The sequence below is a fragment of the Acanthopagrus latus genome, chromosome 5 (assembly GCF_904848185.1).
Source record: "Acanthopagrus latus isolate v.2019 chromosome 5, fAcaLat1.1, whole genome shotgun sequence".
NCBI classification, from domain to species: domain Eukaryota; kingdom Metazoa; phylum Chordata; class Actinopteri; order Spariformes; family Sparidae; genus Acanthopagrus; species Acanthopagrus latus.
Genome location: NC_051043.1, coordinates 35001 through 46892, shown reverse-complemented (window position 1 = coordinate 46892; position 11892 = coordinate 35001). Strand labels below are relative to the sequence as shown.

The 11892-nt window shown below is 40.1% G+C and overlaps 2 protein-coding genes across 4 annotated transcripts in view; one reads left to right on the top strand and one right to left on the bottom strand.

Annotated features, from left to right (window-relative positions):
• Window positions 1-4284: 4284 nt before the first annotated feature.
• LOC119019956 (leukocyte surface antigen CD53-like) overlaps window positions 4285-11892 on the top strand; it is a 35077-nt gene continuing 27469 nt past the window's right edge. Inside the window, exons 1-2 of the mRNA XM_037098959.1 lie at window positions 4285-4557; window positions 7584-7658. Of these exons, the coding sequence (XP_036954854.1) occupies window positions 4342-4557; window positions 7584-7658 (291 nt within the window). The 5' untranslated portion in view covers window positions 4285-4341. The remainder of the gene's footprint in view (window positions 4558-7583; window positions 7659-11892) is intronic.
• The window catches only part of sub1b (SUB1 regulator of transcription b), a 10338-nt gene continuing 7455 nt past the window's right edge, over window positions 9010-11892 (bottom strand). For all 3 annotated transcript variants that reach the window (XM_037098962.1, XM_037098963.1, XM_037098964.1), the window contains 3 exons: window positions 11306-11425; window positions 9512-9620; window positions 9010-9356 (listed from right to left, as the gene is read on the bottom strand). In XM_037098962.1, coding sequence (XP_036954857.1) covers window positions 9277-9356; window positions 9512-9620; window positions 11306-11425 — 309 coding nt within the window. In that variant the 3' untranslated portion in view covers window positions 9010-9276. The remainder of the gene's footprint in view (window positions 9357-9511; window positions 9621-11305; window positions 11426-11892) is intronic.

Here is an 11892-nt window from a genome sequence, read left to right as displayed (position 1 = left end):
TATTCCAGTGTAAATTTAATCCCTGGTCTAATACACTGTGACACCAAATAAGACCCCTCTCGAGAGATCAAGTTTTCAACCTCTAGCTTATGTAGTTTTAGCATCCTCAGAAAACACAGCACGATAACAATACACTGCAGTCTAAGCCTCCACAAAGAAACCGTTCTTTTCCCTGTCCCTATCACACATTTTCATCCTCAAGCTGCAGAACTCTACTGCACTTCGTAATGCAACATTGGCCTACCACCTTCCTTGTGTTCGCAGGAGAGGCTGTGATGCTGCACTGTGACAGCAGTCCCTCGAGTGGTGTGTGTGAGACGCAGTCCACACTTGGTACCTCCATATCATCTATTTCTTTTTGCATATTTTTTATGTTGTCTTGTAAAATGACGTGGACACGTTGCTTGTCTATTCCACACATGTTCAGCATCTCCTCGATTGCCTGTTTTATATGCTGTGCTGTATGAGACCCACAAAACTAGTGCGCATACGGCACGTTGTAACTCGAATCCTGCAGATCGGATCGGGACATCCCTACTTATAATACTTGTGTCTCTGCAGAACCAGGTGTGTTTATGTTAGTTATTCTAATTTTTTTTTTTTGATATGGTATATAATTTTAAATATGAGTGAAGTGGGTGTTTACTTGACACCAGCAGCTTTGGCCAAACTTCACATTCACTGGTTAGTGACGATGACACAAGAAGGATGCTTTACATCAGAATGCATCTCTGCAGGACAATTGTATCCTTCTGTGAAACAAGGTCAATAAGGATGAACCATCACAAGACAGTTAGAGGCCAATACATACCATTATTATGTAATGATTGTTAACTGTTTTTACAGCTTTGAATGCCTCGTTTTACTAAATTGTTTCCTAATCTTTAGGGGGGAACATTCTGTGACATTATTAAGATGTTCTGTAGTGATATAAGTAGTTCTGTTTCTCGGAACCCTGGAGTAAGCCCTAGATTCAACATGTTACTTGGTATTTGACAGGGATTCCCTATCTCCCTGAAGCTTTTTATTTTGAGAATCTAAAGTCAATCCAGAGATAACACATCCATCTGTTTGAGAGATTAATCAATAGTGGCTAAAACACTGGACTATCCAGATTTTCTCAGAAAATTATTATACCCCAATAATAAAAACTGTGAATAAGTGTTTATTCAACTATCACTTCAATTGGGGTTGAATCTGAAGTGAAATATCCAGGAATAACTTGATCTAAAAGCCTTATCAGAAGATAAGACACTGATATATTCAGCAGTGAGGTGGGACAGAACAACGGACTTCATCACCACAAAGGTCAGGGCGACACCAGAGACAGCAGATCAGCACAGTGCCTTAAAGTAGTTGAAGAGACACAATCAGGCCTATCTGCTTTGTGGGGGTTCTGTCTCTTGAAATCCCTCTGTTATGGTGAGTACAGAATCTAGTGATTGGTACTTGGGTTCTGTGCATTTTTTTGTAGCTGTAGCCTGAATTAAACAGTAGTATGGGAGAGAGTCCAACATACATGGATGATAGTGTAAGTGGTTCAGATTAGTGTGGACTGAGGTTCAGGGCTCTCAATTGATTGTACCAGTAAGGTGGTAGCTACCTGCACTGAGAAACTGTGTTTTCATTTTGTTTTGCCCCTGGTCTGGTGCAACCACCTTTGTTGTAACACTGGCCAACCACCTGGTAGCGAGACCAAGACGCTCCATCTCTCTGTCCTGAACCCCCGGGAGAACCTCCCCCTGCTGCGGGCCTCCATTAAACACTAAGCAGAGTCTCCCACGTATGTTCTCTCCATGTTATCTGGCTCGTCCTGCCGCTCCCGGTGCCACAGTCGACAGCGCGCATGGTGCGTGTAACAAGGTCCCCCCCAGGATTTTTTCACTCAAATTTAAGACTGTTTAAGACCACATCCAATGAAATTTAAGACCAACCTTGCACCTATTCTGGCATACATTTATGAAATAATGCAAAAAAATCTGTCAGAATAATTAAGAATAACAGCATAACACAGGGACAAATAACAATCACTTCTTTTAATAAACAATACAGCGTGTGCATGCGCATGCCTGTGTGCAAAACCAAATACAAATGGAGCATACAGCCCTATAAAAGTCTGCTGCAATCACACACAACACTGTAAGAAATAAAAACAACTGTGAGAAGTGTGGGTGTGCAGATACATTTCACAAAAAAACAATGTCTTAACATATTAGACACAATCATATACAAAACACAATAACTGCAAGGAATGTCTGAGTTTGTGTGTGTGAGTGAGTGAATGTATGTGTGTGCATGTATTACAATGAGCTGGAACAGTGTCAACACTGTTTTAACAATCAAAACCATAAAAAAACACAACTACAGTGTGAGAAGTGTGTGCATGCACCTGTGTGCGAATGCATTACACAAAAGAACCATTTCTTCATCAGACACAATAATAAATTAAACAGTTACTGTGCAAGGATTGTGATTGTATGTGCGTGTGTATGCACATATCTGTGAGTGTGCCTGTTTGACTTTTAAGAGCACGCTTATATTTTCATTTGATGTCTACAAGCGGTCGTCCGATATCATCTTTAGTGTCCACGTCACCTCTGCCTTAAACGTTGGTGTCGAGCCACAAAGAGCTAGTATGTTACCTGGCTTGATGCTGCTGGCAGCCAAGGTGAATGTTGAGGTTAGTGTGGGGTTTGCTGCGCTGAACTGGGATATGGGTGCCTGCCTCTGTGTAGCTGCTGAGCATGCTAAATGTTTAGCACTCTTTATGTGCGACTCCGAGGCCATATGTGCCATTGTGCTGATTTTTTTTTTTTTTTAACGGCACAGGCTGCACTGAGCCTCCCACTCACTTCCTGGTACAGCCTGAACCCAGTCATATTTTGAGCCACTTAGCCAACATGGATTAAATCTGCACTTGCCCATCCCAAAGTTGCTGCACGACTGATCGTGCATGCTCCAACGTAATGCTGCGCTCTAGAAAACTCGGAAATCAGAATTTTCCAACCTCCAAGTTGAAACAGTGGAATTACAACCTCCTCATCCTCTTCATCACACTTATCCCCCGCTGTCCTGGACATGTACTCTTCCAGTGGTGAAGCCTTCAGTCTCTCCCACTGTCGAGCTAAGTCTCTTCAGACTCACTGTCAGACCCACATGAAGGACCCGCTGCCGAAGCTGTAGCATCCGTGCTGCTAGCCCCGGCCAGGCCGGCACCTTCAGCAACCATCTGCATAATTGTTTTACTTTTAGCAGCCTGTGCTGCTACAGCTTTTCTTTTCCTTTCCCTCAATTTTTCGGCACTGCCTTTGCGTTTTTTACTTTCCTTCTCCATTTTTGGTTTTCAAGTGCTGGTGTGTTGCTTTTTTTCTCTGCTCTCTTTGTCATCATTGACTCATCATCATTAAAAGTGATTGGACGAGGGGGGGTCTAGAAAATGCATGGGTGTGACTCCTGGGCCTCTGTAGCCTCTCATAGGGCCATTGGGCTAGGTATTCTTTAGACAGATAAGCCACTGGGCCAATAATCACCTCTCTGCTGTGTCTGCAGCTGAGCACTGTGGGCCGAGCCAATGCATGTCACTCTCCCCGGACCGGGAGAGTTACAATAGTTACAAAGGCAAGGCGAGGCACGGCAAAAAATAAATAAATAAAAAAAATCAAATAAATTAATAAATAAAAATAATCCGGTACTCCCGATGGCCAATCCATCCCTGGTGTTGTTTAGCACACTTCACATTAGAGACCTATAAACTGAGGAACTAATGTAACCTGGCAAATATTGAACAGCAGAGGAGGTCTATGACGGAACAGCAGCTCCATTGGACGGGGATAGAGCAGACAGACAGACAGACATCTGCCTAACAACACACCCTCCCTCCCAAATGTAATGCCAACGACCTGTTATAATTCACCAAAACAGGTGTCACTTCAGTCAACCAGTCTTATATGACATTCACATGTGACATATCAATTTTATTTTAGCACTTTCCTTAAGCAAACACTTATGCTAGCTAAAGATTTGGCATCAGCTCCCCCTCCACCCACATCATGGAAACAAACGTTACCATCATTATGTGAGCGTTTTTCTTCATCTGATTCCTACTTTTTTCTTTTTTTACTGAACCAGATGAATAGGTTTGTCTTGATGCCATATCGTGAATGACCGATATGGTGGCTCAGTGCAGTTCACCTCGCCTCTCCGCGCTTAGTAGTATTGGTCGTCATAGCAACGCGGCACGGTAGAGCCCAGGGTCACTCCTCAGATATTAAGGCCAGACTTGCAATTTGAGGGGGTCCCCTAGTGGTGCGGGGGCTCTATGCACCCGGATAGTCCGCATTAATGTTGCACGGTAAACCAATACTAGAGAGGTATCGCGGTACCCAGCCGTTAAAAACAATACTTTTTCACGTTTTATTAGTATCGGTACTTCCTGAACTTCGTGCGACTGCGGGGCAGCGTGTCTGTGTGTGCAGCTTCTCTGTGATTACTCGCTGCCTGCAGGCAGAGTGGGCGTGGTTTCACTGTGACAGACAGTCACAGAGCAGAGCGAGACAGGTGTGTTGGCTCCCTTGGTCATTGCAGATTTAAAGCATTGTTTACAGACGGGCCTTGTGTAGTCCGTAGGCTCGCCCTTACTGTCGGCAACGTAAGCAAAATATTTCCATATTTCGCTCTGTTTCGTCACGCCTCAGATGGTCGGCAGGAGCACTCATGCCACTTTCAGCTGACAGACATGCGGGCTTGTTCAAAGAGTTTAAAGAGCTGCAGGTTAGCGATAGATAACATAACGTTAAATATCACCTGGATATGTATCTGTCTGAGACTGTTTTTTTATTGGGTTCTGGAAATTACAGCTTGTAATGGCTTAATTTGTTGCATATAGGTAATGTCAGCCTGGTAAAAACTGCCTTATCTACTGACATCTAACATCTGATTACTTTCGAGTTACCAAGTATTATGGTGAAACCCCTTTGCGACTGGTTGTGCATGTCAACTGTTTTGACGAGTGTAGCCAACTGTACCTCTGGATGCATTGGCTCTACCATCTATCTCAGTCAAACAATCAGTTAATCGGCCTAATAAAAGGAACGACAGACACAATATATCATTAATAACTCTTTATTGTGTTGAAAATCTGAATTAAACTGGCATATAGTTTCAGGCACAGCTGTTCACATGAAAATAATACAACAAGACCCTCGCCTCCAGGCGCAACTTACATTTCACCATGATATTATTCTTGTACTTTTTTCCCAAAAAATCTAAATAATGGGAATATTTCCACAAAGTTAATACTGTCCTCTTTGCCATCTCACTACACTGAATAAGATAGGTAAGCATGCACAGTGAAACAACTGTAGGTTTACCTTTTGACAGCACACTGCCACCTTCTGAGCAGCAGGAGAGAGACAGCAACAGAGCAAATGCTTCAGGGATTTGATTTTATTGTTGTGGCTATACAAGGTCTAGACCACATTTTTTTCCCCAGTAACAGATCATTAATTAACAAGCTGTGAACATGTCAGAAGATGAATGGTTGCATACGTCTGAAGAACACAGCAGTCCACAACATCTTCACGTGCTTGCAGAAAACACTGTTGGAAGAATGTAATAAGATTCTTTATTACACCCAAAATTAAAGTGAATAATTCTCATTAGCATGACCATGTTGGACAAAATGTGTGGCAATAATTGTAGACCATCCATGTGTATTTTGTCTGGCAAAAGAAGACACGCATATGTTGAAAATCTTGTTGGCAGTCTGTAAAAAGGCCATTACAGAGAAATAGTACAAGGCTGAAATACCACCACAAGATGGCTTTAAACCGTGACTGAAATATATAGATATGGAGCAGTTAAGTCATAGAGGAACAATGTTGGAGGAATGGACGATGGTTACGTGTCACCATCATGAAATGGGAATGAAACACTGAATATGTCACAGGAACAGACTGCTTTTTTAAATTTTTGCTTTCGTATTTATATTCTTATTTGTAATGAACAATTTATTAAAAAAAAAAAATTATCATAAAAAGAAAGAAAGAAATGTGCCACTTAATTGCGGACTGAAGTCTTTCTGCTGCAACTGGACCCTAGTTTTATTCCCCTACATACATAAAGAGTTCACTATTATTAAGCACTGAACTGAACAGAGCACTTTTCTGAACACAGTAACTCCATGTTAAAGAAAGCACAGCAGTGCCTCCTTCTGTTGAGGGAACTCAGTGCAGCGGAATGACAGTCTACAACAGGGGTACTCAAATACAAATGTTAAAGGGCCACAAAGATCTTTTTCAATGACTCAAAGGTCGATCAGGCCTTTGTGATGCGATTTCGAGCAAAACACTGTCACTGTTGCTGCCATGGTCAGCCCTCCTGACCATGTCTTCAGTGAACTTTCTCCTGGAGAAAGTGAGAGCCAGACAGAGTTTGCTATTTACTGATGGTGGTTACGTAATTATGTAATTTAGAATCAAAAAAGATGTATGTCACTTTCCAAGGTGCATTGTGGATCAGCATCCATATGATTAGAAACAGTCAGCGGATAAACATATTTTCATGTGGAAACACATAAAAACACACACACACACACACACACACACACACACACACACACACACACACACAGGGATTTCAATGTTATGATGTGTACTAACACACCTCTGCTGCATGCTGCATGAAATGACACACTGGAGCGGCTTCATGCTGGAACTGCTTGGTTCAGCGTGAACAAACAAAAACAGAGTTGAGCTGAGCCTCCATTACGGCGTTATTGCGGATTCTCAGTCTAAAAGAAGGGCTGCTGTGGCCACTTTGCCCCCCATCACTTGTTTTCTGCACCAACAGGTTCAGTGAGAGGGTGTGATCACAGCATTACATTCATGGTTACTTCAAAATATAAGTTTTCAACACATAATATTGTGATGATGCAATGAGTTTTGTTTGTAGTTAACACCTACATTACATCTGACAAACTGTTACAGACCTGGGATTGTCTGACAGTGACGAGCCAAATAGCACAATGCCAATTTCTACACAATGATTTAAAAACATACATACAGTTTCACCTAGCGTTATACATACAGCAGCAATTTTAAAGTGTTAACTATTCATAACCATGGTCTCAAAGTTTTTCTTTTTTAAGGGAATTATCAGTGAAGCTCACCTTTAATAATTTCTGTGTAAATGTATTACTGAACACTTTAAATTTTGCACACTTAAAAGTGTACTATTCATCATACATTGATATCTATAACCACCTTCACATTATCCTTATCTGTTACAAAGGATCTATGTATTCAAACCATTAACAAACTTTCTCACATCCCCCAAAACTAAAGTGTAAACTGTTCACAGTGTATATACATTTTCACTGCGAGATATCTGTCAAACTTTTGAGCAGTTTTAAAATTGTCATTCATCAGTTACAAAACCATTTTTTGTAGACGGCTTTATGACATGTTCCTAATTTGTCTGTTAATATTTATTTTATATATTTGTTTATTTGTCAGGGACCAGACACAGTTACTTAGCTGTAGCAGAGTTAGCTACAAGCTAATTTACATTTCTATTCCACTCAGGCACTGGGGAGATTAAGCTCTGGAGTGCTGGACCCCCTCTGTGCTAGGCAGCAGGAGCTGAGGCATTTTGCATCAGTGAGTTGGGAAGCTAAATAAGTCAGTGGTGTCAGTAGCCATGATTATTAACAATTGCACATAGAAAAGTATCAAGGAAATGAAAATAATCCATCCTGGGGAAATCTACTGTCCAAATACCCCCTCAAAAAATGTGTTTTTAGCCCCAAAGCTAGCAACATCCATGGACCAATTAACATTAGGATGTGATAGAACTACATAGACTACATATAACCAAACTTACATGGATGAATGTTTCCAAATGTCTTCCTTCCTGGATTTTCAAGACAAATTTCCACCCAATCTAGTGAAAAATAAGTTTTTGGTGAGGTTCAGAATACACATTCAAAGAACCACAAACGTGCTCAGAGAGCCAAACTTCAGAAATTCATAACTAAAGAAGTATTAAGAGTACAGCTATAGGATTTTGCAAGGTCCCGTGAATTAAACAGACCTTTCAACAAGAATTTCCATAAAGAAAATCCATGACATGAACTGGACATACCTGAGTTGTTATGGAATGACCAATTTATGTCATTATATGTTTATATTAAAACTTGCAGCTAGGACAGCTCTTTAGGGAGTGTTATTGAGTCATTTTGACACACCTATCTATAAAATACTTAATTTTCTATCATTTTATATCATCTGCAGGTTTATTTATCAGGTCTTGATTGCAATAGTGGTGTTTGACTTCACTGGGGCATATCTGGTTAGATACAAAAAAAAATGTAACTTGTACATAGGCCTTGACAATATGTACAGTATTTATACATGTGTATGAGTTTAATGATGTATTGAGCCAGGACTGAGGGACTCTGGAATACTCAACTAATATCTGCCAAGTTTTGTGAAAATTGCATGAAAGGATTTGGGCTTTGAGCCTTACACACCACCCATGCCTCATGTTCACAACTCGCTTTCTTCCTGATAGAGCTAGTTTACCACAAACCCTGTTAGGTGTCATGTCATGTCATTGTCCATAGACACTTATCCCTTTCCAAGGGGTTGCGAGGTGTTGCTGCTGGAGCCAATCCCAGCCTTGTCTCAGGGTGAGGGCAGGGTACTCCCTGGACAAGTCGCCAGTTCATCGCAGGGCCCTCACTGATGAGCAATGTGGGGTTCAGTATCTTGCTCAAGGACACTTCGACATGCAGCTCTGATGCAAATCTAATACAATGCTTTCATAGATGTACTGTGTATCAGTTTGTTTAATAGTATTTATTCTCAAACTCTTTGCCATGGTTTTACCACTGAATTCAACCACCTGCATTTACATGAAGGACTGGGCTAAGCACTGATGTTGGTGCTACACACAGGACTTAAGTCAGTCAAACTGTAAACATGAACTTACACATCAACTGAACAACAATATTAAGCTAGTGCCTCATTTTTATTATTCAATACAAACATCACTGTATTGATGCACCCCACCCACCAAACATAATTATCAACCACCTATCCCCATACCATTACTACAACAGCTCAAAAACAAGTTACACAGAAACCCAGAGAATGCAGACGACACCAGATCGATACAACTACAAACTAAAGTCCATTAGAAAACAATCCCAGGCTCTTTACAAAAATGGTAAGCCAACATGTTGAATGAGTTCAACAAATAACATTAAAGGAATGCTTATATTCTCTTAATGGCATCATCGATTTCTGAAATCTGGTCCTTCAGTTGGTTCCATTGTTCAGGATTCAGGGAGATACCTACAAGAAATTTAAGACAGACCATTAAAGTGTGTCTTACAGCACAGCTGCAAACTATCAAAAACATCAAACATTCCTTTTTTTCCAGGTCCTGCTGTAGTTGTTCAGATAAATGTGTTCCACATGTATATCACCAAAACTTCAAATGTGATTACCTTTTTTCCCCGGTTTCATCTCTCCATCTTGGTTCATCCAGTACTCTCTGATGTCAATGAGGACTTTACCTTTGAAGTCCCTGACGCTGACATATCTCATCTTCCCAATCTGTGGGAAGCAAACTCACTGTCAATACACTGAAGGTATAAACCAAAAAATGTATTTGCAATGCTTTAATAATACAATATTCTAACTTAACTCTCTGCACACGGTGCTGTGCATATGTATATGAGGACTTTGTGGCATAGTGAATTAAAAATAGAACTAAAAAATCCCTCTAGTCTATATTATCATGCAGTGAAACACAAATTGATAATATGTGACACAAAAAGTGGACACAGCACCCTACAGCTGAGTTTCTCTTATCTTCAGTGAGAAATGTCCATATATGCAATATATAGTAACTTATTCCCATGCATGCTGTAATTTCAGTCTGCACCTCTCTATCTTCTCTCTCCTGCCAGTGACACGCAACCTGAGTGAGTGAGTTACAGTGGTTATGGGGACGCTCTGTATCTCTGTTACTTTGGCTGTGTTCAGACTGTAGAGAAATCCAATTGGTTTCTCAAATCACATCTGAAACTAGGAGATGCCACATGTTATTTGCAAGAGATGTGATTGGGTTTTGTGTCCAGACAACACCAGCCCACTGGTATAGGTTGTTGCATGCTTGTGAACCTTACCCAACACAAAGTATGAGAAATATGGATCCATCATTCATGTTGTGCAGTTGTGGAGCAAGCACTTTATTTGAAAATGACTGTACACGGACTGTTCTGTGTGTTGTCTCCCAATCTGATGAACATCTGTCTCTCTGGATTTGATGTGTGTCACGCTGCGAGTGAATGTCCTCCGAATGTGGTTTGGATCTGATTTGCTGAAACTGCTTTCATGTGTGTTTTTGCTGTTCAGACTAAAAATCTATCTGGGTTCAATCTGGACATGCCAAAACAAAAATGAATTTGGGCTGGCAGTCTGAACATAGCCTTTGCCACAATTTCCATTAAGAGATTTTTAGGTTAATGTATCTTCGCAAAATCATGATACATATTTGGTTAATATTAAGTTCCCAATACACTACAATTTCTCTCAAATCAATCTAAAATTATCATGCCAAATAAGAGGAAGCATCAAAGCCATTCTTTCCTGAAAAAAATATTAGGACACAGGACCAAGTCAGAACATCAGCCCTTCATTCAAAGCCACAGTGGCATAGTTACAAGACACACACAACCCTAACCTAAAGACAAGAAAAGACATAATAAATGAGAAAAATATGATCTCCAAACAAAATAGGCTAGTTCTTCTCTTTCTAGGCTGGCTTTTTACTTTAATAAAATCAAGTTTGTTTTTCTCTTTCCTTTACATTCCAAACAGTGTTATTAGATGTCACTACTTGCCAACCTCCAGCTTGATCTGATGGTCCCATTTCTGCCAAATTATAATTGAATAATTATTTATAATGGACGACGACAAAGTGACTTGTGACTTTGCTTAAATCATTCCTGGGGGGAGAGGAGTGACTTGGCAATGTCACAGTAGGTCTACTCGTAAAATGCAATGACGTCACAGAAAAAAAATCTCACTCTAAGCTAAACTGAAAAGCTGGCAGTCCTGTTAACTCCAAGAATTGGAAAAAATATTCATATCTAGCAGTTACATATAAAGTGTATCTGTTAAATAGAAAAAAATGTTATGAGTGCAAACTTGCTGCAAAGACTTGAAACATAATTCTATTTCTGTAGAGTTTATTTTTTCTAAACTGAAACTACGTTATACCTGTGATTACCCACCTGGAACATGTTGTCGTCACCATTGCCACTGCCCTTGGATGAGCCACCTGGCTTGGAACTCTCTCCACTCTTTGGTTTCTTGGCTGGTTTCTCTGGTGCACTTGACTTCTTTCTCTTTGCCTAGACAACAAAGACAGCTCCTTCTCAGATTCTGGCACCACATAGTTAATAGCTATCCCTTACCCTTAGAAGAGATGTCACAACCCTGACTCCAACCCTTCCTGCTGTGAGGTGCTGAACTGTTTAACTACAATGTTGCTGTGCTGCACATTAAAAAATGTTTTAACTGCATCAGCATATGCAAGTTAAGTTGATAACAATCGAAATGTGTATATTATATATATATATATATATATATATATATATATATATATATATATATATATATATATATATATATATATATATATATATATATATATATATATATATATATATATATATATACACATACACATACATACATACATACATATACACACACACATATATACACTACCGTTCAAAAGTTTGGGGTCACCCAAACAATTTTGTGTTTTCCATGAAAAGTCACACTTATTCACCACCATACGTTGTGAAATGAATAG